Source organism: Bombus vancouverensis, chromosome 14 (genome assembly GCF_051014615.1).
Source record: "Bombus vancouverensis nearcticus chromosome 14, iyBomVanc1_principal, whole genome shotgun sequence".
Taxonomy (NCBI): domain Eukaryota; kingdom Metazoa; phylum Arthropoda; class Insecta; order Hymenoptera; family Apidae; genus Bombus; species Bombus vancouverensis.
In genome coordinates this window covers 49,004-74,864 of record NC_134924.1, presented here as the reverse complement: position 1 = coordinate 74,864, position 25,861 = coordinate 49,004, and the positions used below count along the sequence as shown (strand labels likewise).

Below are 25,861 nucleotides of genomic sequence, written 5' to 3'. Positions count from 1 at the left end.
GTACACATTTAGATGTCGTAATTTGTAATTAATATATTTTTATATACATTTCGATATAATATTTCAATAATATTTTATAAGTTTTATACATATTATACATATATAAATATAAATAAATAAATAAATAAATAAATAAATAAATATATATATATGTATTTAAGACATCTGCAATTTCAAAAATAGGGCTTTCAAATATCGCGCTTCATAAACAACCGTTTGCTTTCCATTTGGAGTAATAGAAAACATATCTTGCATATCAAAAGGCTCTTCTACTACTGTTACCACGTCCCTTCCGTAAACTAGAAAGAAAAGTAATAATATTTCAACAATTGTACGAAAATATTGTTAAATATATAAAAATCGGAAATACATACCTTCACAGTGTTCTAAAAATTGTATACACTCCTGGAGTATAGTGTCTTTTAAAACTACTAATTGTTTAGCCAACTGTTCTAAAAGGGATAGAAAACACCTCTTCGCGTAAAACCAAGTATCTGTTCCTAACTTTTTATTGTAAGGTTCCAAACTTTTCATTACCCTAGATATACCGAATTCGTAATTTCCTTTAGAACAATATAAAGTTCCGATTACCAAATTCACAATACATAAATGAAATAATTTTTTATCTTGATCCTCTCGTGAAACAACTTGCTCTTCTTTTTCTATCTTTTTCATTAATCCTTCAGCTTCCGCATTTTGGGATGTCATGATATAACTTACACATAAATTAGCGAGTACTATAGCGCTCACATCTAAAATCTAAAAGTTTTATAATATTTAATAATTTCCATATTAACATACATATATGTATAGATCGCACTATAAAAAGCTAAGGATGAAACAACTAACATTATCATATCTTTTTCTAACAATTGGCTCATAAAATCCCGTTGCTTCTTTAAACTTATTTTCTTGCATAAAAAGAGTGTGAGCTACATTTAATTTCCATATATCATGTTCATTGCAAAATTCGACGCTTTTCCTAAAAATTTTTTCGACTTGCGTATAATTTCCAAGTTCCCAGTAAATTTTAGCCTGTGCCATTAAAACTGGAACATATCTTTCCAAAGCTTCCTCGTAATCATTAACAGCTTTTTTAACAGCGCTATCGTCATGATTTAATCGTGCTTCCTGAACTCTTTTTGTTGCTTTCCGCAATATTTCCATATGTTTGTTACCGAGATCGTCAAATTTGCGATATGCTTCTTCTGGTGAAGTTTGTTGTGTGATTAATGCATCCAGAAAATCATATAAATACTGAAAAACAAATATTATTATAATTACAATAAAAATTTTCATATTATTTTTAATTTTCATAAATTTGTATTGAATACAAGAATATACTAATAACATTTTCATTTATCATTCTCTGCATTCTAAAATTCATTTTCTTGCTATAGTCCTGCATTTAGCATTATGAGTATGAGTAAACCTAACCTTTGCATCAAGTTTGACTGATATTTATCTGTTGTTGTTGCTTCTTGCCTAAATACATTTACAGAAATGACAAGGTGCAAATTAAATCAAATATTTATTGGAGAAGTTGCATCTGTACAAAATTATGGAGCTTTTATCAGAATTCCAGGTTGTTCCTTCCAGGGATTGATACATAAATCACAAGTATTAGAAAAATATATTCGCAATCAATTAACTTATTTATATTCTACAATACAATTAGTTTGTATTTTTGTAATTTTATATGTTTTCATAATTTCATTAGGTAAGCTCTGCTCATATCAATAATGTTGGAGAAGTTTTGCAAAAAGGAGAACGTATATGGTGTAAAGTTATTCATATTGGAGATGATGGCAAAATAGGACTATCTATGAAGCATGTAAATCAAGGAAATGGTACAGATTTAGATCCAAATGGAATACAGCTACAAAGAGATGTGCAAAAGAAAAGACCTATAGAAAAACATGATCGTAGAACTATACACTTAGAAGCAATCCTTAATACTACATGTATGAAATGTGGAACTGCTGGTCATTTATCTAAAGACTGTTTTATGAGTCCTGATGGAAAACGGTATGAATTGATCCCAGAAATTGAAGAAAAACAAGACGTTATACAAATACAAAGTGATATAAGTAAAAAAGACACAAGACATAAACAGAAGAAACTAAAAAGGAAAAAGAAAGCAAAAAAAATCAAACAAGATGCACTTGATAGTGATTCTGATGAAAAAGATGTAATTAAAAAGAAAAAGAAGAAATATTCTAAAGACCAAAAGAAGAAAAAGAAGAAACATGAGAGTTCTTGTAGTGATAAAAATTCTAGCGATAGTTCTTCTAGTCATGATGTGAAAGCTCATAAACGAAAGCATTCAGAAAGTTCAGGAAAATGTACTAAAAAGTGTAAACATTCAAAAACTAAATATGCTAGTGAATGAAAGCATAAAAACTAGAATGTAAATTTAATCTTCATGCCGATTTTGTATATTTTTAAATTATTAAAATATTTCTCTTGAAATATCTATTTTACAGTGTATCTAACAATATAATAATAAAAATCATACTTACTGATGTTAAATATTTATAGGTCAAGTGTACATTTTCAGCAAGAACATCTGCTGCTAGATCATAATATTGGTATTTGCAATATAACAATAATAAGTTTGCAAAAGTTTCAGGTGGAAATGGATTTTGTTGTAGTAAAAACTGAAGTTTCTCAAATCCTTCACTTGGCTTTGTATCCATATTTATTAAAGCCTGATTATGCAAAGTAACAGCATCAAGTTCTTCCTCAGATCTAGGAGGCATATCTGTTAATGCTTCTTTTGCTGATTCATCTAAAAGCAGTAAATAAAGAGCATGGAATATTAAATACACTATGGAAACTTAAACTTAAAAAATTAAATTAAACTATGGGATGATTACAATTTTGTAATTGATATTCTATGGCTGCTTTCAAGTTAAATGCTTCTGTTAAAGCTGTTTCATGAAGTGTTAATGTATTTCCAACACTGCGTACTTCTATACCTTCTGTTGTCATACCCACTCCTAATTCTGGATGTTCCCTTATTCCTTGTTCTATAATATCCGCTATCACATGCATAATATGTGTTAATATAAAATATTATATTTTAAATATTTGCTTATGAACCTAATGATTTATAACAATATAAATGTTACCGATATGTTTTAATGATGCAGCATATTCTTTTAATTTAAAATAACAAAGTGCCACATTGTATGATAAATGAGGCTTGAAACCTACAATTTGCAATGCATTTACAAATTTTTTTAAAGCTTGTTCATACTGTTCCTCCTAAACAAGAAAGTAGTATACATTATTACGTAAACAGAAATTTTACTTCTTTCCCTTTGGTACTTTTTGTACCTTATATAGAAGACATCCTAAATTAATTTCTGTATCAACATCATCCATTGGACATTGATCTACAAGATTTTTCGCAGCAACAACGTCTTCTTGCCCATATTTTATTGCTGCCTGTAGTTTCTTTACTTTAAATTCCAAATTGCTTTGATTAATGATGTTGGAACATATTGTCCAAGCCTCTTGATACATACATGCTTGGTGTAAAGATTGAGCATGATACAACTTATATATACTTTCATTAGGACATAATTGAACTAACTTTTCATAACATTGTGCAGAAGCTATGAAATCTTGTGTATAAAAATAACAGTGAGCAAGGAGAGACAAACAAGGCCTAGACTGTAAAATAAGTTATTAGCACAGAACATTGATATTGATAAAGAAATTGATATTTCAACATAGTCATACATACAATGGGGTAAAAATCTAGAAGAATAATCAAAACTTTTATTGTTTCTGAATATCGTTGTTCTTTAATCTGAAAAATTAATTTCCGTACTGTACTTCGATATTTAAAAAAATCGCTTTTAAAATTTATCATTTGACTTTAACACATATATGCTATTAAAATATTAAATTGTATACTTGTAATTAAAGGAATAAATTTTTAAATAGTTAAATAATCTCTAAACTTAAAACACTGACTAAAGAAGTAATAGAATTTCTGACATGTAAGTGAATTGTACCATTGAATAAATAGCTTTTGTGTATTCTCCATCTTTAATATGCACATTTGGTATAAAAGTAGTCATCTTTTTAGGATAATTTTTCTATTCACAAAACATTGAATTGTCTCTATACAATAAAGTTTTAATGACCTCACTATGTTACACGTAATATGTGTATAGTATATAATGTTATGATACAAGAGGAATATCGTAACTATAGAAACAACTGCTTTTTTGTAAAGGAAATCAAATCTCATATATTTAATACTATGTATTTTAAAAATCAAAATATAAGGAACACAACTCAGTCACGACATGATTTTTTTTATAATAAATAAGTATCTACAGAGATTTGTTATTTGTAAAACATTTTCTTACATTTTGTATATATGTATTATATATTGAGTTTATATAATATTACAATAATCCCACTATGTACATTTATGTATCAAATTTTTATGTATTCATTTCTTTGTAATTCGAGCTTAGCTAAAATAAAATTACATGAACAACAACGTATTTATTACTCATTTACATTTAATACAGATCCCTTTTTGTATTGAATAACAAACTTTTGTTCTTTAAAATATTTACATATGTATTACTCATAACATGATATAAGAACGGCTTAAAACTAGATGCATAATTAAAGTCAAAGATCGTGTCCGTAAATTGCAAAATGTAATGAATTTATATTCTTGATCGCAAAAACATGAGCATAAACTAGCGCCCTCTTAAGGACAATGAACAGTCAAAATAGTAAATATATACTCGTATATCTGACTTTTAAATGAATTTTCAAAGAGACTCGATGCAGAGTATAAGTATGTATATAGGACCACATAACACGTAGTAAGAACGCAAGAACTAAAGAACATTGAAGCATCCGTGTTTCGATCGTCGTTTCACCAATAGTTTTTTTGCGGATCCGATAACATACATATATGTAGTATGTAAACCAACGACGATTCGTACGTACTATAAGTGGTATAAGCACTGCAGAGTCTCGATAGCGCACTAGTACTATACGCAGATTGAGTGCGTGTGTGACTTCCCTCGTTGGAGAAATGTCGTCGGCACTCGTGGCCGCTAAATAAACGACGAAACATGTCCGGACCGATAGTCAGTCGTGCGCAGACACTCGGCGGTGATGTTCAAATTGGTATAACGGTAGGCTGTGTTATCTGTAACAGAACTGACAAGCTCCTAAGGTGTTCACGGTGCAAGGCCGTATTTTATTGCACCAAAGAACACCAGAGGCGGGATTGGAAACGTCACAAAGAATTTTGTGCGACTCATTCTGTGGAATCGATCGTATCAAATACCGTTTCGGCTACTAGTCAAAATCCCACTTTGAAATCCGCTAAAAAGGAATCCTCCTTAAGAAACTGCCAGAATTTAACTACACCAGTGGTTTCTAACCTAAGCGAGAATTCGGTGTTAGAAAGAACGCGAGGTTTGAACGCTGCTCCAGAAGTGCATAATAACGGGAAACATCTTGGCGGTACGTGAAACTTGATCTTGTTCCCACGTGCCTTTTTATAAAACTATTTCACGTTAGAATTTTAGAGTTGTGTAATCTTTTACTAGCTAATAATGTATTATATACTATAAAATATGTATGATTTTTTGTAAAATAAATACAACTTCTTTGTTTCATTTATTTTAATTAATAATTGTTGCATGATTTTGTTGTTTACAGGAACCAACAAACAGATAGAAAAGATAAAAGGACAATCAAATCATAAGGATAGTCGAAATTCCAAGAGGAAATCCAATAATACTAAGACAAAAGGTACTTGTACTAACAGAGTGGATGGATGGACTTCTCCCATAACATATGAAGGAAGTTCTGAAGACACGATCTTGGGTGCCAGAACAGAATTGTTGAATCCTGCTCTAGAAGGTTCAAGAATCCTAGATAACCTACAGGACCATGAATTAGATATGCCTACACAACATCATAACGGTATGAAGAACTTTCCAGAGGTTCGTTTAACTCGCGAAGAAGAACTTTTACCACCTTTCCTCCATAAAAATAAAAATAATCTTGAAGAATTAATAGATGATATAAGCAGAAATGTGATTAGAGACATGGATGAATATGGTATGTGTGTGGTAGACAATTTTCTAGGAACCGAAAAAGGTCTTGCAGTGTTAAACGAAGTTTTAAATATGTACAGTGCTGGGTTATTTAAGGATGGACAATTGGTTTCTAATAAAGCAGGTGCAAATGACTTAAAGACAATTCGTGGTGATCAAATAACGTGGCTTGACGGAAAAGAAAAACAATGTCAAAACATTGGAATGCTCATATCTCAAGTTGATGCTGTCATTATGAGGGCAAATAAAATGTGCAACAATGGGAAAATGGGAAATTACACGATTAATGGAAGAACGAAGGTAAGCATAAAAATAGTCCCACATTTTATATATCATATAGTTTTGTTATCATTACATATGACAAAAGTATACATTAGTCTTATATTTATTTCAATCTTTAATTTATGTCTTGTGTTGAATATCCTTACTTTGTCAAAGTTTATGTTTGTACTATTTGAATCATAAGTAAGCATTTCAAAATATGTATTAATAATTAATAAGATATGTATTAATACTCCATTAATCGATATACTAATGCCTATTAATAATCTTATAGATATACAAACACATTCTTGTAAGTCTATATACATTATTAAGTTCACTATATTTCTATAGTTTTGATAATTTCTTTTTATTTCTAAATCAATTTTAGAAGCATTGAAAATGTTATTGTAAGGAAAATTTTTCTTTTACTCATTTAATATGATAAATTTGTTTCATGTTTGATTATGCGTAAAATATTAATTCATCGAACGCATAATTGAATAGTTATTATAATTTGAAATAAACTTTGGCAATAAAACTGTTTTCTTTTTTATGAATACAATACACAATCACATACATATATTTTTAACAATTGAAAATTTTGATAGTTTAATATGTTTATACAAACTGCTCATGTTTTATTCCAATATTGTAATCTTCTACATAATTGTTATATTATATGGCTTTTGTTAAACAGTTATATATTTTATTTATTATCATAAAAATTGTACAATATTACTTATACGTGTAAAAAATAGCATTTAAGAAATTAAATTTGTTACAATATTTACACATTTAAATTGTTAGATAACAGTAGATTGAAAATGTTATTAATTTTAAGCAACTATCAGACTAAGTTCCAATCTATGTATGTATATCATTACGGAGAACGAGAATTATACAAACCAATGAAAAAGTAGTTTCTTGAATATCGTGAAAACAATGCAAATGCGGAAATATTTGTAACACTGGCCAGAAGAAATGATCTGTTGTTTTGCACGATAGCCGTAACAATCAAATTAATCACTGAGATGCAAACCAATTCACGTTTTCTGATTTGCTATAAAAATCTGATGAACGATATTGGTAAGGGGGGGACGCGCGTTCATTCTAGGTATCAAAGCAGTGAAAAAGCAAATCCCTTGAAGCATCGGTTTAATTTCTTTAGCAGCCAGAAAGGAGAGGGAGGAAGCGACGGTAGGCAGAGAAGGTCAGGATTCCGAAATTGCAGTGATCTTTCGGGTAGCTCGTGCGCTAAACAGAGAACCGAAACGAGAGTAGCAAACCACGAAGTGCAGTCGGTCACGTACGCCGTACGGCTGACTCGTTCATACAATTATGCAGTTATCTCTTTCTCCCTATCTTTCACTGACTCTCTTTCGTCTCTTATGCCAGAAAATAGGCAGTGTGTATGCGTTTTTCTCGATTACGCATCCTGTCTCCCGTAAGGCCGTAAACAGAATCTAAACCGCGAGCGAATGAGTGGGACGATATGAGTTGTTATGTAGACCGACCTAAGTAATCAGTAAAGTATCAATGATCAGTAGCGACTTAGAAGTGTAGTTTTCTCAAGTAAATACTTTATTCGTATAATATATGCTACATTTGGTTCATATGTTCGTGTACATTTGATTATTTTCCAGACAACGAGAACAAAATTGTTCATCTGAACTTGTTTGGTTCCATACAGGAAACAGAATGACAGAATTGAATTGTCGTGTGATTGGTGGTGTTGGATATAAAGATTTTAAGATTATCTCGACTCACTTTTTCTTCTATAAAATTGTGTGATTTAATAAACTAATGTTGTAACGCGCTTTGAAATAAATTTATCGAGCTGAATAACTTTTTATATACTCTTGAATAACTTTTTAGATATTACCACGAATATCGACGATATTTGCCATTGTTTTCTCAATATATGACAGCGGATTTCATTTCTCTGTTCTAAATTATTTTATCACTATTATTTATTACTATATACAGTAATATTTCCTAACATTGTTTGAAGGTACATGTTATGGAACTCAATGTATTTTTGATATTAAATGTTATTGTGATGCAATGCAAATATACATTTGTATTAAAATACATAAAACACGAACGACAAAGAATAGAAATAAAGAAAAAAAGTGAATGTGATCCTAAAATTCTTGCAACTAATTGTAAAAGTCTAAAAAAAAAGTTTTTAATCTTACTATCGTAATTGATTCTCCTTTTAAACTAAACAAAGCTTTGTCTCTTCAGAAATCGAAGAAACAAGCGAATACATATTTTTAAACCAAACATATTGCTCCGTTCTGTTGCTGCTTCCATTTATAGTTCGCAAGAAAATATTCGATACAATTCGAATTCTTTTGCTGTCTCGCACCAAATCTCCCATTTAATTAAGTTGAACTTCGTTTCTGGATACCGTTCTTCTTTAACTTTTTTTTGCATTTTCTGATAGTACTCGAAGAATTTGGAATTGAACATTTCGCAAGTATTGTATAAATATGAGAACTACCACCTAACTGTTATAATTTTTCCTTTGCACGTCGAGTGAAGTACAAAGAGAAAAATAATTGCGGCAATGGTTAAATGTGTTTTTAAAACATATTCACTTTTTCATGTTGAAGTTGAATCCTAACTTACTGACGATAAATGATGATATAATATTGAAATTCATTGATTCAACGTAAAATCATATTTTTTATGTATTCTAGGTTCTAGATAGAAGATTGCTATCTATCTAGACTAGAAGAGTGCTATCAGTATCGTATCTGCATAATGAGAAAGCTAGGTACTTCATCTTAAGGGGAATTTTATCGTTAGATAATTGTGTATTATTAAAATTACACGATATTGCGTAACGATATTTCGGATCAATACGACTTTATTTACAAATATTCAAAAATAGTGCTGAGTTACTGACAATATTTTGAAATATTGCATTATTTAACGCGAATTCATCCTAATGCAAAGAACATATATTTAGCTCTTCCCTATCAGGTTCGGGCGAACTTCCGGTTTTACAATGTGTGAAGAACATTTATGAAAATAATTACAAATTAATTAGTAATTACTAATAAACATAAAAAATAAAAATAATAATTTTTAAAACAGCGTGCAATATGTTAGATATCTATATTCATTGCTTATTTTTTTGGCAAATAAGTATATTTAATAGAAGTTAAAATTCTATATTTTATGTTTTATTTTTGGAGTAATTGACTATTGTACACAAAGTGACTTGACAGGTAATTAATTCCGTGACTAAATAATTTCATAAGCTAGAAAGAATAATCTTGCATAAATGTGAAATCCATTATATGGAACTGAAATACTAAATGTTATTAAATATAAAGAAATATGACAAATTATACTGTTTTTTTAAAGGTAATATTTAAATTATGCATTCTTTAATACATAGTTCTTTCATCGATAGTGACTAATATATTCGTGTTAGGTCGTTCACTTTCGATTAAATCCTTACAACCGACTGGTTGCATCTCGCTCTTTAACCTTCGTGAAGGTGAAAAAATCAACGAGGTATAAATGTACAACATACAAAGTATGTATGCATTTGCACATATAGTTAGACGGTTGAGAGCGTGCCAATCATGTCTGAAAACGATTTCATTCGTCTCTCTAGCGTCGTGTCGTTTCCACGAGGGTATTTACCGGTGTTTGTTGACTTTCTGATCGGTATGACATATCTTCCGTGTTATTTATAATTATAATAGCTGCGTTACAATGCTTTACGGCTCACGATATTCCCTTTACATTTCAAAATTTAATTATCTGTTTCGCGATAAGTAGAGATTTTCGCGTTACTATATGAATATTTAAAAAATATAAAACATACAAATATACGTAAATATATAATAAATGACTTGAAATTTCTCAGTTTCATTTTCGTGGTACACGATCATAGGATCTTTTAGACGATTTTTTCAAGATCGATGTTCCGCAAAATCGATGGTCTTAAATGTATATTTATTCAACAACAAGTTTCAGCTATAGATTATTAGCAATGTTAATTAATAATTTTAATGATCAATATGATTCTTTAAATCTACTCTCTAAATTAAACTTTGTTCCTTTTTTTATATTAACATTTTTTCATATCTTATATTTTCTAGATTAATACAAAATAAAAGTCACTTCTCGTTACCAGATTATTATGAAATTCCTTATTTTTGGCCATTATCGTTTATCATTTTGAAATTTTTAACATTTACATTTCTGACTTTGTCATATTTTCATTTTCATCAGTATGTATTCCAAACTTGCACTAGACATATACAAAAATATAACAAAATTTTACATGTCTCTTCGAAAGAGATTTTCAATTATCAGGAAAGGTAATAAATGAAAACTTCATGGCAATGTAGCAACAGGAAATATTATAATCTGGTAGAATCTAGTATGTTGAAGCGCATGGAAATTTTTATAATTTATGACATGCGCATATACAAATACAGAGAGAGAGAGAGAGAGAGAGAGAAATATGAAGTAAATTGAGCATAGATAACAATATTTCCTTGTTCAATGTGCGATGTATACCAAATATTTCCTACGAAAAATTCTTTTACAGCAACCATACATAAATGGTATTATAGCGTAGGGAGAGGCATTACTTAAAACTTAAATGATTGTTTAAAACTTGGAATGTAAGGATATGTTTATTAAGATCAAAATAGATGAATACCATATACGTTTTCCTGAAGGGTGATCCAACGACTGTCGAACAATCAACTGTAACTCAATTACGCCAACATAACAACAAAAAATTTACAATCCGCGTTCACGTTCACGCCACTAAGTTGCTTCGTGCGCGACAAACATTGGATCGCCTACAAAGTTACATTTGATAAAGAATTTTTACAGTTGTCTATGTAATTATGTATCTACTTAAAAGCAGAATGTATTATGAATATAGTCAATAATATAGAAAAATTGTATGATTCTAATCGGTGACTCATACTCATACTGCAGAAATATTTTCCGTATTCGAAGTGTAACAAACGTCGTATGTTTTCCTTTCGGTTCTATGAAACACGTGCAATAACATTAGTAAAGCGGTTTTCCCCTGAAACGTAATACCTGTTTCATTTAAATGAATAATATACGGATGTTTTTCCATTCCTTTTCGGTTTGTTGCCTCGATTGTTGCTGATTAGTTGCATTGTAACTATAGTTGTGAAGATTTGGTTGTCACATTACAACGAGTATTAGTTTCAATGAAATGAGGTTTGAAATAATTTTTGGACGTTGTTCAAATGCTAAAAATCCGATTGTGGCATAGTTGCTGTATATCGAAAATAATGCGAATTTAGAAGAGGATAGAAAGAGAAGAGGATGTGGCTTTGCTTCTTCCAGTGAATTGTCGCTTCTAGTCCAAAGCCTTATTTAATATTCATGATGTCTAAAAACGGCTATGAAATTTAAGGTTGTTAAAAAATATCTTTCACAAAGTAGCTTTAGTACAATTTTCAGTATATTTTTCGCTAATTAATTTATTTTTTGCGATAAAAACATGCATATCATGTATGATTAGAAATTCGAAATTTAATATAATTCAGTGAGTAATTATATTGTACAAAGGTGTTAACGTTAACCGGTCACTTAAACCAGTTGTATTATACAAACTGTTGAACTATGAATAACGTAAACGTCGTATTTGGTACGACACTGTTATTTATTTTTTAAACGGTATGTTATATTCGTTGCATTTCGAATTTATATTCGTGAAGAAATAGTGAAAAAATAACCTTCATCTCATCTTCGGCTTATTTTCGAGCAAATGATATTTAAGAAGTTGACGGTTGATATTCGTATTAATCTTATAAAATATTTCTCAGTTCTAATTTTTAATATATTTTAAAAATATTGCGTTAAAAACTAATTGAATGTCAAAAAAAGAATTTTCAATAGCCAATGCGTAATTTATGAGAAATATAAACTGCGTCATTCATAATACCACTTCTGCAGATTTATTTAAGCATTGATCGGTCATTTATTCTTCCGCAATTTGTGCTGTGGCCTTTTCTCCGTTTTTTACATACTTAGGTACGTTCAGAAATTTAATCAAAATATGATAATGCATATTTTCAATATATGTATTTACTAAATTGTACATCATTTATATACACGGTAAGAATTATCAGAATTTTGTTAATCGTTTGCATGTGATTGTCTATTTTAAAGTTTGATTGTATTTGAAAGTATTTAAGCAGAATACCCAGAAATATATTTTTTATTTTGGTGTTTCTGTCATCTTTTGTACACAAAGCGAGAAATATTGGGATTTTTCGATATAAATTGCTCTTATTGAAGAAAATATTACGAGATTTATTAAAAATATTTGAATGTAATTGATATTGCATATTGCATTGCGCATAAGTGGCTGAGTGGTTGCAATTCTGATAACAATTCGAGTTTAATCATATGTTTCGTTAAAATCGTTCAGTCGCAAGTACGATGATCAATCATAAATTACAAAACAAGCAGCACATATAATTATCCATCAAACATGCAAAACAATTTTTTATTACTTTCTCCTCTATTAAATTAAACTTTTGTTAGGAAAACAACGGATATAAAAAACAAACGAAGAAAGATTAATGAGCTAAAATCTAACAGCAGGAATAGTAAAACATTTAACATACAATCAACATTCGAGACGTAGAAAAATTTCTAAAACGTGTCGAAAAAATCACCCATAGATATTATTATTATTTATTACTTCATCTATATAGGTAGTTTTTTAATTTAACAATAGGATTGCACTTGAGTAGACAACTTAAATCTTAAATCTTAAACCTTAAACCTGAGAAAATTCACCGATGTTTATTTTACGTTTTACCCATACGGAACATTATAAAAAATTAAACATTCATAAAAAATATGAAGAAATATTTAAAAGTTCAAGGAAAAAGCAGATTTTTCAACTCTTTACGGTCAAATGTTATGTTACGTATGTAATATTTGGTTCGATTTTTTCCACTTCTTATATTTAAAAATAGTAAAATGTATAGTCACTATTGGTTACAAAAATGTGAAAATATACATGTCTAAATTATGCATTTTTTTAAGCTGTAACTTACTAATCATAGACCATTTAGAATAAAATGTCGAATGCTGCACAGATTATGAAGGATTAATTAAAATTTGACAGATTCTTCCACAAACAGCCACACGAAAGTATGTATCATTTTCTGCCCTCCTTTCTATTTTTCTCTTTCTTATTCAAAGGTATGTACCATCTTCTCAGTCTCCTTTTAAACTTGTACCAAACAAAGGGACAAAGATCGCACACAGACGTTTGACTTTCGGTTTAATAAACACGATAAAACAAATTTCACTGTGCGCAGCATTCATATCAGACGACTCTATCGCGTATTCACGTCAAGAATTCACATATTTTTGACGCTGCTGTTCGTAATCTATCGCAACGATTCTTACGTTATTATCGCGATGGCGTACTTTTGGCAGGTTGTGTTACTTATCTAAGGAACGTGACGAGCTACACGTAAAATGTACGATATCGAACGTTTTGTCTCGATGTTGCAGTCTATCTATAATATATCGTATCAGTCTACAGATAACGAGGTCACTGGGAGGAACGAGAGGAAAAAAGATTTCAAACAAGGTGTACGCGCTCTTTTATACTGTATACGTCTTGTAAATCACAGAATCGCAGGTTATTGTCAATTTAAGTCAATTTATACGATTATGATTCATGTTAGAAAAGAATGTTTCGTATTTAATATGCTTCAGCAATTTCTGTCGTCGAATGGCGCGGCGGAAATTAAGAAAGATAATAGTTAACTGATTACACGAATGTTTTTCTGCTGTCTCTAACGTTTAAAACAAAACGATGTGCACGGCGACGAGCTCAGTATCAATTGTTCGCCTCTCAAGGTGATTCGATGGTGCACAATAGTTATTGAATACTATCGATATGGATATCAATATTGAACGTGGTAAAATGCGATCGTTTTGAAGAAAAAATATTTCCGATTGAACCATATACGTGTCTGGAAGTTGTTCTTTGTTATCGAATAGCTGTTTCGTTTGTATCGTTTATAACTTGGCACGGTGAAAGTTATTTGCCATTCTGGATCACTATTAGAGAATGCGTATCGAGTATCTATTTACTTGAATTAGAATGCGCATTTTTCGGTAATTTGGTAGAGACCTTGAAGAAGTCAAAGTGTTTTTAAGAAAACTCATTGTTATACATAATATGGAAGTTTGTAAATGGTTTTAATAACTATTTCTTTCCTTTTTTTTTTTGTTTACTATTCGTGACCAATTGTCAGAGTAAGATTTACGTCGTTTGTTTAACGAATTTATTTGATTAAATGCAACTATAGAATTCAAAAGCAAATTTTTACCACAATATTTAATTAACAGTAGCGAATAATATTTACTTCTGAGAAAAAGTTTATGATCTCTTGAAATTCATAAAAGAGAGTAAATTAATCAACCTCCTAATATAATATAAACAACAAAATGTATTCATATGGAGCACAATATGCTGATTCGTCAAATTCTCGCACACCTTTCTCATTTTGCAGTTGAAGCGACATTAAACGTTAAGTAAGAAAAACATACTATATATCTCGATTTTGAGAATTGGTAACGACAAAGACACATCCCATGGATTTCTTACGCGGATGACAATGACGCACCCTTATACATTGACGTTTTTGATTTCAAAACGTAAACATAAAAACGATCGTATGACACATATTTCGTGGATTACGTGATAATATACACGCCGCCTAATGTAGTGCCAAGGACATCGAGGTTAGTGGTCTATTTAGGTCAAGGCTAAATTGTGATCAATATTTGTATGCATATACGCCCTACCTCTGAAGAAACTGTGTAACTGACTATCTCAGCCCTTCTCGGGCATATGTGCGCACTCATTGTCAGGGACCTTTGACTGCTCTGCTATTTAACGTTTCATTGATACGTCTAGCTAGACGTTTAGCTAGTTATACGTCTAGCTAGCTAAAGTTTACTTTACGTTTACTGAAACCTTTAAAATATTCCATAAACATCTGCTCTTGTAACTCTAAAATCATTGATTGTTTCATTTGTGTAGATATAAATAGGATTACTAGGTTACGGATATTTATATAAATTCATATTCTTATGAACGCAATTAAAGAAATGGTAAGTATCTAAGCAATTTGCAAAATATTTTATATGAAAACACTTTCCGATGGTTATATGTATACATATAACTTGGTACGCAATATGAAAAAATAAACAAAATTATATAATTTTTAAATTTTATCGATTACTAATTGATTAATTTTCTGAATATACATATGTAGGACTAAAACGAAATGACGAAGTGAGTAGATAAAATTGCGTTAGAAGTTTCAGTTCTAGACTTTTAATATTGATTACGCTTGAATTGATAATTCAATTTAATAATTGCTATCATTCTTATATTTAAAAAATGAATAAAAATTTCGTAAAATAATTCAACTACGCGTTTCACTACCTATACGAGATGCATCATTACCTATTACGATCTACAATCTGTAATAAAAATCTAATAAATTAATTTTTTATAAAATGATTTAAAATCAACAATGATATAAGAACTTTGGGAAAATACACATACTTATAATGCGGTAGAAACAAATACCTTAGATATATTGGTCTTCCATAAATATGCTACGCGCCTATTTAACTTCTGATAATGTAAGATTATCAATTACGATATCTGACATTTGTTTTATTACATCTCTGAGACCACTTATCTTCGTCATTTTGTCGTTTTTAATTTAAAAACGCTGTTTATAAGTAGTTGATTGAATTTGATTTATGTTTAAGTTAAAACGGTTGCCATTATAGAATGACCTATCTCTTCCTGTTTAAAAAATCAACGAGCTGTTATTACAAATTTCACGACATATTCAGATCTACATTCCTAACGATTAGTCAGCTTGCGAATGCATATAAGCCAGTTCGCAAGAACAGTTTCGTTTTTTCGATTAAGATGATGCGATGCATTATTTTTCAGGCGATGGTGGCTTGTTATCCTGGTCACGGTTCGCATTACGTGAAACATGTGGATAACCCCAATCGAGATGGAAGATGTATCACAGCTATATACTATCTTAACCGAGATTGGGATATCAAGGTAAGATCTATGTGCATGCCACGAATAAATATGCAAAGAAATTTATATCACTTAAATGAAAATTTAGTACCGAAATACATATTTAGTTATTTTTATCATTATACTAAGGCTTCAAGAGATAAAATAGTTATTTGCGCTTGATTGTACTAATTTCTTAATGTTCATAATATATTTCTAATAAATATATAATTAAATACAGATAAGATATATTGAAAATTCCATCAAGTTTCTCCATCTTCTTTTATAACTCATCAATAAGTTGTAATCTGTAATTTACAAATATAATTTTATGTTACATTGCTAACTGATTTTTATTAAGATTTAAAATTTTTGTTCTATTCTTGCCTTTTTTAATTCTAAAATAATGCATGAACAATTTTATAGTCCAAAGTAGCCACTACAATAATGATGTGTGCCTTCTGAAAACTAATTTCCTGTGAGGTATAGATTTCAGGGCCGTCCCTTTGAGTGATGTTTCATGAGATTTTCCTTTACTTCAATGATTTTGTGTAGTCTTTCGAAAGTGTCTATTTTCGTTTGGTTACAAATAGTAAGTAGATAGAAAATCACAACTTTACGAAGTCAATTCAAAATACAAATTTCTATTATAATTTATTCACATTAGAATAGAAGTTTTAAAGATGTATGTATATACAAGAAATGCAACAGTATCGTGCTAGAATAGATGTCTGATTGACTGAACTCTAGTTGAATCCACTTACCTGAAAATTCACATTCTTTGAGTGAAAAAATTCAGTGATTTCCTGTATGAACTATTTAACCCCCCTCATTTTCGAGTAAATGTTCTGCTTCGCTTAACCTTTTGATGGTGTAATAAGATAACATAAAATCAACACTATAGAAAATAATTAACAATCCTTTTTATCGTCGAGTCATTGCATTTTTGGTATTACATATAAGGGACATGTACATACTTCCAACTTTTTACAACAAATAAATATTAATAATAATATTACGCATGGTAATATATGTACAATATATACAGGATATTGTAATTTAGTATATTTGAATGATACACTTGTGAGAGAGTTAAATTCCTTAAGTTAATCAGAAGTGATTGTAAAAAGGTAACAAATTACAAACTGTACAAAAAATAACGATTTGTTTATATTAATGTATGTATATATTTCTATTCTTGTATTATAATAAATTGTAATGATCATATAATAACTAGAATCGTATAATAATTTACAATAAATTATAACAATAACAGCATGATGACTCGTTCTCACATGTACTTTCCTTATTACTTCAACCTGCACGTGCGACTATGCGTGTTTGAATGTTAAAAGTGAGGACACTCTGAGAAAGGGTAGGCGATAGAGTTGAATAGAGCACGAAGGGCATCCAGGGCCTACGTGAGTTGCCCCATGTAACGCTTCCGTCTCGCACATGCACGAGAATCTCGTATTGAGCAATGTTTACGTTGACCTACACAGAAAATAGGGGCTGTCAAACATATGCTGTCTTGAAAAATATAAAAGCACCGTTTGTAGAATGTCTCATCTCACAACGTGTGCCTGTTCCTGTTACCTTTAACCGTGAATGAATACATACATTTCTTTCGAACAAGAACATTATTAAAGAGAAACTTGATGAATTTGTGTAAAGTCCTCATGTTTATATTGACCTCTTTCCAAACAAGCTTTGAGTCTGGAACTTTTGTATCTCTAAATGCGTTCAAATTTTGCTTTAATGAAAGAATTAAAAAGTTAACGAACTTAAAGAACCCAGAAGTTTTCTTTATTGAAGTAGCTAATTTTTAAGAAAATTCATATTGTAATCAATCAACGAATTAAAAAAAAAAAAAAATAGGAATAATTGATTTAGAAATTCACCCTCATCACCGATTTTGATGATTTTTGAATATATCGTCGAGGTCCTGATATTGGGAAACTTTTTTCTATACATGTAGCGGCCGCTCGATCCTACTTTCCGAGATATTTGCAAAAAGACTGTCGATATCACTACAGTGAATTCTGTCTATAAATATACGTCCGCGGCAGCGTATGCGTTAGTATTGGTTGTCAGCCGCCTTGCGGTGGCCGAATACAATGCCCTAACTCAAACCTAACTCTTATCTTTTGTTTATGGTTAGTATGAATGAACGAGAGTTGGGCGAACTTGAATATTACAATATTTGGATATTTCGATCATTTCTATTAAGCTGGACGAAATGTCTGCTATAACTCAATTAAACACAAATATCATCAATGTATTAGGTTTAGTTTTGGGTTATTTTTCTCAATCCGGATGCAGTGAGGAGACCGGCAATGCTTGCGTAAAATAGTAATAAATTCAATATAGGGACAAAATGATTAAGAGACTCAAAGGTGAAGAGAGTCAAATCTTTTACGCTACTTACAGCCAGATCTGTGATAAGATTTAAATAATGAGTCTCAAGTACATAATCACAGGACTCAATGTGCTAAGAATGACAGCTTTTTACGAATATCTTGGAAGCTAGGGCGTAGCAGTTACATATATAGAAAAAAATTGTTCGGAATCATCTACTCTCCCTGCCGACAACATACATATTAAAAAATCGTCGAAATCGATGATGAGGGTAAACCTCTAAATAATTAGTTTAAATTTAATTATTCTAAATAATCGAAATAAGAATTTATATCACAACAATTTCATGCTGAGTAACACAAAATATTACTATATTTAAAGAGTAATCTTTATATAAATGTCAATAGTAAAAGTACGTATGTTCTTGAATTTGTGTTTATTTTATTTAAACTTTCGCTATTGTTTTATCTTCACATCTGCAAATTTAATCATTAATTTTTTCTATTTTTCATTGAAATATTATATTGGGACAAATAATATTGTGACTCATTAATACTTAATGAGTATGATTGGTAATAAATTATGAATAATAATGTATTAAAGAATGAACATCTTTTGTATTAAATTGTATTAAACAAAAAACATCTCACACGGAAATTGCAAGACTGCGAAATCTCGAATGAATTAGCTGTACGTATGTGTATTTGATGCTTTAGGCTGATGGTAAAACAGCTTCGAAAGATTTTGAGTGCACGATCTTTTGTTTTCGAGAAATTAATAACTTTTTTATATCTTATTTTATAAATTCTTTTAATATTAATATTATGTTTTTTTTAAATATTAAACTTTTATAGTTTGCTTTGGTACATTTTTTATTCTGTTTATTTATTATGGTACTCTTGCATATGCCCACAATTTTGATGGGAGAAATTGTAATAAAAACATTTAAAATATAAAAAATTACTACACCAAGAACATAATTCGATATTCGCAGTTTTTGCTATCACCTTGTATGAATTTATAAATATTCTTCAGACAATTGTTTAGACATGCTATGATCTAATAAATGAATAATTCTCGAAATATATCACTTTAAATTTACAAATTTATTGTAAATTTTTATTTCAAATTATTTCTCATCTTATAATACTATATAATAATAAATTGTATTATTTTTGCATCAACAGGAAAACGGCGGCCTTTTGAGGATATTCCCAGAAGGCTGGCGTGATCAAGTGGCGGATATTGAACCTCTCTTCGACAGAATATTGTTCTTCTGGTCTGATAGGAGAAATCCGCACGAAGTTCAGCCAGCTTACAAAACCAGATATGCAATCACTCTATGGTACTTCGACGCGGAAGAAAGGAATCAAGCTTGCCGTAGATATCAAAGAGAAAGTAGGTACACAATATATGTATGTATCAGTTAGAACCAAAGCATTCATTGTCAGTTTTAAAAAGCTCATGTTTCAATCAATAACAGATTTTTTATTGTTCAAAATGATTATAAAAATGTATTAATGGTACTAAAAACAAAATAATACATATTTAATTAAAAAAAGATAAATTTTGAATGAAGAGACAACCAAAATTAGATAAAACTTTACAAGCAACCAATATGTTATTCAAATTTGAAATGATATATGTACATATTTGATTTAACTATTGATTTTTCAGGAGAATTGCACGCAAAGAAAGAGAGTTCGTGAGACATGGAGTCTGAAGGACCGTTACACCGTCCATCGACTGAAATTGTAACTCTACTAGTTGAACTTATGCATCTGTACATAGTTACACGAAGAAAGCACTGGTATATAAACTATTATGTATTATTCTGTATTATGATATAGCTGAGAGTGTAGGAGATGCTGACATCGGAGTATATAAAAATTTAAGGACGTGCAATAGATATAAGCGTGTTCTTCTTTTTTTATATAGCGGCAGTGTAATATATTTCGATAAGTATGTGAGCGTAGTCCTGAGAGTTCATAATTATACATATTAACTATTAATCTTTGTTTTTTCTAACACTAATGCTCATACCTTAATCGAACGTTTCAGATGTAATAAAAGTTTAACATACGCTTGCCACGATTGAAAGTACGTTATATCGATATGATACTTAGCTTCAAATATTTGGAGCACTAAACGCAGATTTTTGCGGCATTCGTAATCCGTATACGATTGCTAAAATTATATAATGTACAGAGAGAACGAGAAAACGTGTGTGTGTGCGTACGATACGAGTGGAAATTTCTGCTAGAGAAAAAAATCAATCCAAATAATAAAAATTAATGTTTCTACACACACACACACACACACACACACACACACACAACCCAATGCGTTAAATGACATATATATATCCTTTAACGCATTGGGTTTTATACATTCTTCTATATATATGTGTGTATATATATACATATATGTATCCTTTAACGCATTGGGTTTTATACATTCTTCTATATATATATGTATATGTATGTATGTGTGTGTGTGTATATATATATATATATATACGATATATATATATATCGTAAAATTTGCTGAACAGAAATTGTGTCTTAATTATTATATTTACATAACTTACGTATGTTCCCTTTAACTGTACAGCTGGTATTATTGATAGCAGTTCAGCTCGTTATTAATACGAAATTGTAATATTTGCAGATCATACTATCGCGTTTTATTATTGCATCTCATACGTTATACGTTGTTTTACAAAGTTATGATCCTTATAATGTTTAATTAAACGGCCAGTAATTGACTTATGCTTCCAGCGCAGTGAATTGAGATATGCCGCGGCCCAGTCTGTACCTGTAATATTGTTATGTACATTGCGAAGAGGTAGAAACACATGTGTTTAATATTGTATGTATCTATTTATATAAATCGATAAGAAAAATAATTAAATAAACGCGTATTTCCTGTGTCCCAGATAGAAAGTCTGATATACAAATTTGTTAGGCAGTCTGAAGAGAAGTGAGGAGAGTGTTAAATTTGTCCGAGGTGTATTATGTTGATAATATTAAACATATTCGATCATAAGAGTCACTAAGTTATTCTTCAATATTATTTCGTTGCATTGCTAAACAACATGGACCAAGAAGTTATCCAGTATTCTCAATGAATAAAATAAAATAAAATAATTTTTAATTATAATTAAATTATTTAATAAAGATTAAGTTATTTTCAATAACCAAACTTGGCTTATGAGATCTGTGATGTGAAAATATATACTCTATAAAATTGGCATGCAATTGTTCATAGAGAGGTAGAAGGTACAGTAAATTACTATTATTATTGAATTTACAAAAATATGTTACTTGTTAATACTTTATTTCAAACGTCAATAATAATTTGTTGTTAAACACCATCCATATCTTTGGGAATAGCACAATGTTCAACTAAATTTAGCGCTGGAACGTATACTTTGAAGGAATGGTCGTTTTTTGAAAATGATCCTGGATTGATTATATGACAATTAGAATAGGTAGTTTCATATGCTTCAAATCCATCTGCAGTTACAATGAGATCTGGAGTAGGATATATTTGTAATGCATGATTGTATTTCCAATATATAGGTAACATTGGAAGACTTAGAGGAGTCAGATGAGATTGAGAGATAATTGATTTTGCATACTGAAACATTTATCAAAAATAAAGTTACACACTTTTATATAACATACATAAACAATCAGTAATATAATAAAGCTTACATGATCGTGGATATTGCCTTGAAATGGAAAGTAAAGAGTATTCCTACACATTTTCGTTAAAATATCTCCCCTTAGTACCACAATTTCTTTCGTACAATACTGAATTCTACATGGATTAGTAGCAAATATTGCTCCAGGTATATTTTTCCTAAAATCTTCTGTAAGATTTTTGGGCAGTGGCAATTTTGGCAAAATTTTTGGTGATCCAATATCATCTATTGCAGGTACAAAAATAAATTTGGAAGTTTGGTTTATATCTGGATATTGTATTATTATATCAGCAAGATTTTTTAATCCCTCTATCAATTTTTGCCTGCTTGATGGTTTTGCAGGAAAACTTAAAAAATGTCCACATAATACAAAAGCTATAGGTGGATATTCAGAATATCCTTCCAACATAATTTTAAATTTGCGTAAAACAATTTTATCATCTAACCACATTTCGGATATAAAAACAATCATTCCATCTTTGTTACTTTCTTCATAAGTTTTTAGTTTTTCAGAAAGTTTCAAAGAAAACTTGCTCAAACCACCAAATGTATTAGCATTGCCGAAATCTACACGTGCATTACTAGATGATTCTGCTGGTGGAAAACCTAAATTTTTCACATGTAAAATACCATCCTTGAAATCTCCATTAGCTATTACTATAGAGCATTCCATGATCAAACCATCCTGAAATCTGTATACAAATATTAAGGAAAGTGCAATTAACAGATAATTGATTTAGCATACTGAAACATTTATAAATATTCATGTTTACATAAATGATTACATAAATCTGGAGCTTCAAAAGGATATTGCTTTTTGTAAATCAACTTTTATTATACCTCCTGTGTCTTCCAAATAATATTCACCCTCTACTAATTGAGAGAGAAGACCCATAACATAAACATTTCCTTCTTTACTTCCACTCAACAGATGTTCAATTGGTACTAATTCAATCCAATCTTTTTTTCTTTCACCAGGCATTGGAGGAGTAAATAATTCATGTCTCATAGTTCTGTACCAAAGCAACTCAAATCTATCTTTAAAAAGTATGGATTTATATTGTGCTTCGGCAACCAAATTTGGTGTTACAGTTTCCAAAACAAATTTGTTCTCAGACAACTCATATTTGATTCTAGGTATATCAAATACATCTATAACATTTAGTACTGTTTCTGTATCCTTTAACGCATTGGGTTTTATACATTCTTCTATTGCTAACTTCAAATTTTCAATGGTTATCTGTGTATCACTTAAATTTTGAGCTAAAACTTGCTCTATTACTTGCATTAGCCACATTTCACGTTCATTTTCTTCTACATTTAGAAGTTCCTTAGCAAGTGAAATGCTAAGTTTCCTAGGCAACAAAAAATTTCATTCGTAAAAAATTAAGAAATAAAATTAAGATTTGGTATACTTACATAATACTATATGTAATACATTAAAAATTTATATACCTTGAAAGTACAAGTCCGTATAACGAAAAGGTACTTTGTACCGCATTTATTAATTTTTCACCAGGCATAATTACAGATGCTTATATTACATTTATATACATTATATCCTACGGAAAATATCTCTTTCAGATTAGCAATATTGATAATATCATAAAATTAACAATAAATAAAAATATAAAATAAACATTAAGCTTTCATATAACACTATTACTTTCATCTAATCATTCTAAAGTATAAAGAATATTAAATATTATCGCAACAATTTCCCGCTTTTTGCTGAAATATATATATGTGACTTATGTTATCCTAAAACCATCTAAAATTTTCACTTACAAAATATTTTCTGGCTGAACTTCGTCTTAATGGGAATAAAACTATTGCTATTTAGTAGTTTTCAATGCGTAGAATCTGAAAATGCAATTTTTAACTTCAGAAATCCAGCGATTCAAAAGTTATACGTACATAAAATTGAGCATTTTTAATATATTTAATAGTTTACTTTGACGTCATGTTGCCTTCTATCCAAGATTCGTCCAATGAGTGGAATCGCTGGCTGTAACAAGTGTACGTATGTAACAGGCTACGTTAATATGTCAATTTTTGACAAAGTTCATTTACATTATGCGTCAACACTTTAATTATAGACATTAAAAATGTTTAACTTTACATATGTGTAACTTCTGAACCGCTGGATTTCTACAACTATGACTTGCATTTTCAAATTTTAAATTATTAAATTGAACAATTACTAAATTGAAAATTATTAAATAGCAACAAAAAAAGTCAATAATTTAATTTTCATTAAAATAAAGTTTAACCTGTTTTCTTTTTGTAACTGTATACATAGTTATGTAGTTGGTTAATTTTTGTTCTCTTTGTAAGAATTGGAAGAATTGGAGGACGTGGAATGATGCTTTGGCTTCGCTTTTGCATCGGAGATGGCACGTTAAATTCCCCTATACTCTATATCTGTCCAACGAAACAGGGCAGTAAATGCAAATAAAACTTGATTGTTGCGGTTGCAACTATTGGCTGCTGACTAGTGACATTCGAGAGTTACACTTCTGTTTATCATTTTAACTGCATAACTTTTTAATTACAGAGTGTTATAATTAATAATTGATAGGTGACAATTATCAAATTATTACGAAACGAAATTCATGGAAAGTTTTGATAGAGCATATAAAATATGATTAGCCAATCAATTTTAAGTACACTTAATATATTTAGGTTATGTATTATATTCAAGCAAAGTACGATCAAGTGTGGATGATTATAGTGCGATAGGTCGTGATTGTAATCTGTAAGTATTAAAACACATTGTGATTAATTACAAATTGATAAAAAATTTTGTAAGTGATTATGAAATATATTTTGTTTGCAAAAGATATCTTTCATATGTAAGTTTTTCAGGAAGATAATATATATCAGGTTTAGTTAAATACATATAAGAGATATAGCTGGATATTTTCTGTTTTGCATAAACGTAAACAGAAAGATTATATAAAAATGGATTATCAGTTATGGGGGATTACTGCTGCCTTAATTGGTCTTCATGTTGTGTGGTATAAAATACAACGTAGAATACCAGAAGAAGATCGACGTCCACATCCCTTTGTAAGAGTCTATCAGCAGATTATGAAGAAAGATAGTACATAATTAGAGATAATATACTTGTATAATGTGTAATAAATGTTTAGTAAACATAATTTATAAAGTAATATTTATTTAGTTAGCATAAGAAATAGGATGATAATGTTTAATAAAATTAAGAAAAGTTAAACTTATGTGAGAGGCTGTATTTTGTAATTAACTTTCAAGAAGAACAATCTATTAATATATATGTACCTT

General features: G+C 29.8%; 4 protein-coding genes and 1 long non-coding RNA gene across 9 annotated transcripts; 3 read left to right on the top strand and 2 right to left on the bottom strand.

The window, feature by feature from the left end:
• Nucleotides 1–18: 18 nt before the first annotated feature.
• Nucleotides 19–4,735, bottom strand: Ttc30 (tetratricopeptide repeat domain 30). The gene is made up of 9 exons (XM_033336770.2): nt 4,029–4,735; nt 3,755–3,820; nt 3,343–3,681; nt 3,135–3,270; nt 2,880–3,044; nt 2,523–2,791; nt 850–1,257; nt 375–759; nt 19–299 (listed from the first exon to the last, which is right to left on the bottom strand). The coding sequence occupies exons 1-9, from the start codon at nt 4,092–4,094 to the stop codon at nt 157–159; spliced, it is 1,977 nt and encodes a 658-aa protein (XP_033192661.1). The 5' UTR covers nt 4,095–4,735; the 3' UTR covers nt 19–156.
• LOC117158153 (zinc finger CCHC domain-containing protein 17) lies at nt 1,250–2,536 on the top strand. The gene is made up of 2 exons (XM_076624505.1): nt 1,250–1,620; nt 1,721–2,536. The coding sequence occupies exons 1-2, from the start codon at nt 1,504–1,506 to the stop codon at nt 2,390–2,392; spliced, it is 789 nt and encodes a 262-aa protein (XP_076480620.1). The 5' UTR covers nt 1,250–1,503; the 3' UTR covers nt 2,393–2,536.
• A 148-nt stretch (nt 4,736–4,883) lies between the features above and the next one.
• On the top strand, nt 4,884–21,900 carry Hph (HIF prolyl hydroxylase). The gene is made up of 5 exons (XM_033336774.2): nt 4,884–5,514; nt 5,713–6,413; nt 16,411–16,530; nt 20,034–20,244; nt 20,524–21,900. The coding sequence occupies exons 1-5, from the start codon at nt 5,118–5,120 to the stop codon at nt 20,553–20,555; spliced, it is 1,461 nt and encodes a 486-aa protein (XP_033192665.1). The 5' UTR covers nt 4,884–5,117; the 3' UTR covers nt 20,556–21,900.
• Nucleotides 17,652–24,967, bottom strand: DNApol-epsilon58 (DNA polymerase epsilon subunit 2). 5 transcript variants are annotated; one of them, XR_013060105.1, is made up of 9 exons: nt 24,829–24,967; nt 24,510–24,563; nt 24,344–24,418; nt 24,011–24,117; nt 23,367–23,910; nt 22,566–23,249; nt 22,173–22,488; nt 21,437–21,663; nt 17,652–17,982 (listed from the first exon to the last, which is right to left on the bottom strand). XR_013060105.1 is itself a non-coding variant. In XM_076624501.1 (8 exons), the coding sequence occupies exons 4-7, from the start codon at nt 24,076–24,078 to the stop codon at nt 22,213–22,215; spliced, it is 1,572 nt and encodes a 523-aa protein (XP_076480616.1). In that variant the 5' UTR covers nt 24,079–24,117; nt 24,344–24,418; nt 24,510–24,563; nt 24,829–24,967; the 3' UTR covers nt 21,281–21,663; nt 22,173–22,212. The 5 variants fall into 5 exon arrangements, 4 of the variants coding, with proteins under 4 accessions (XP_076480616.1, XP_076480617.1, XP_076480618.1 ...); XM_076624501.1 differs by lacking the exon at nt 17,652–17,982 and having other exon boundaries at nt 21,281–21,663; XM_076624502.1 differs by lacking the exon at nt 17,652–17,982 and having other exon boundaries at nt 21,281–21,663; nt 22,183–22,488.
• Nucleotides 24,968–25,057: 90 nt separating this feature from the next.
• Nucleotides 25,058–25,719, top strand: LOC117158154 (uncharacterized). Its single transcript, XR_004464370.2, has 2 exons — nt 25,058–25,313; nt 25,424–25,719. It is a non-coding gene; the product is annotated as an uncharacterized LOC117158154 (long non-coding RNA).
• The last annotated feature ends 142 nt before the right edge of the window (nt 25,720–25,861 follow it).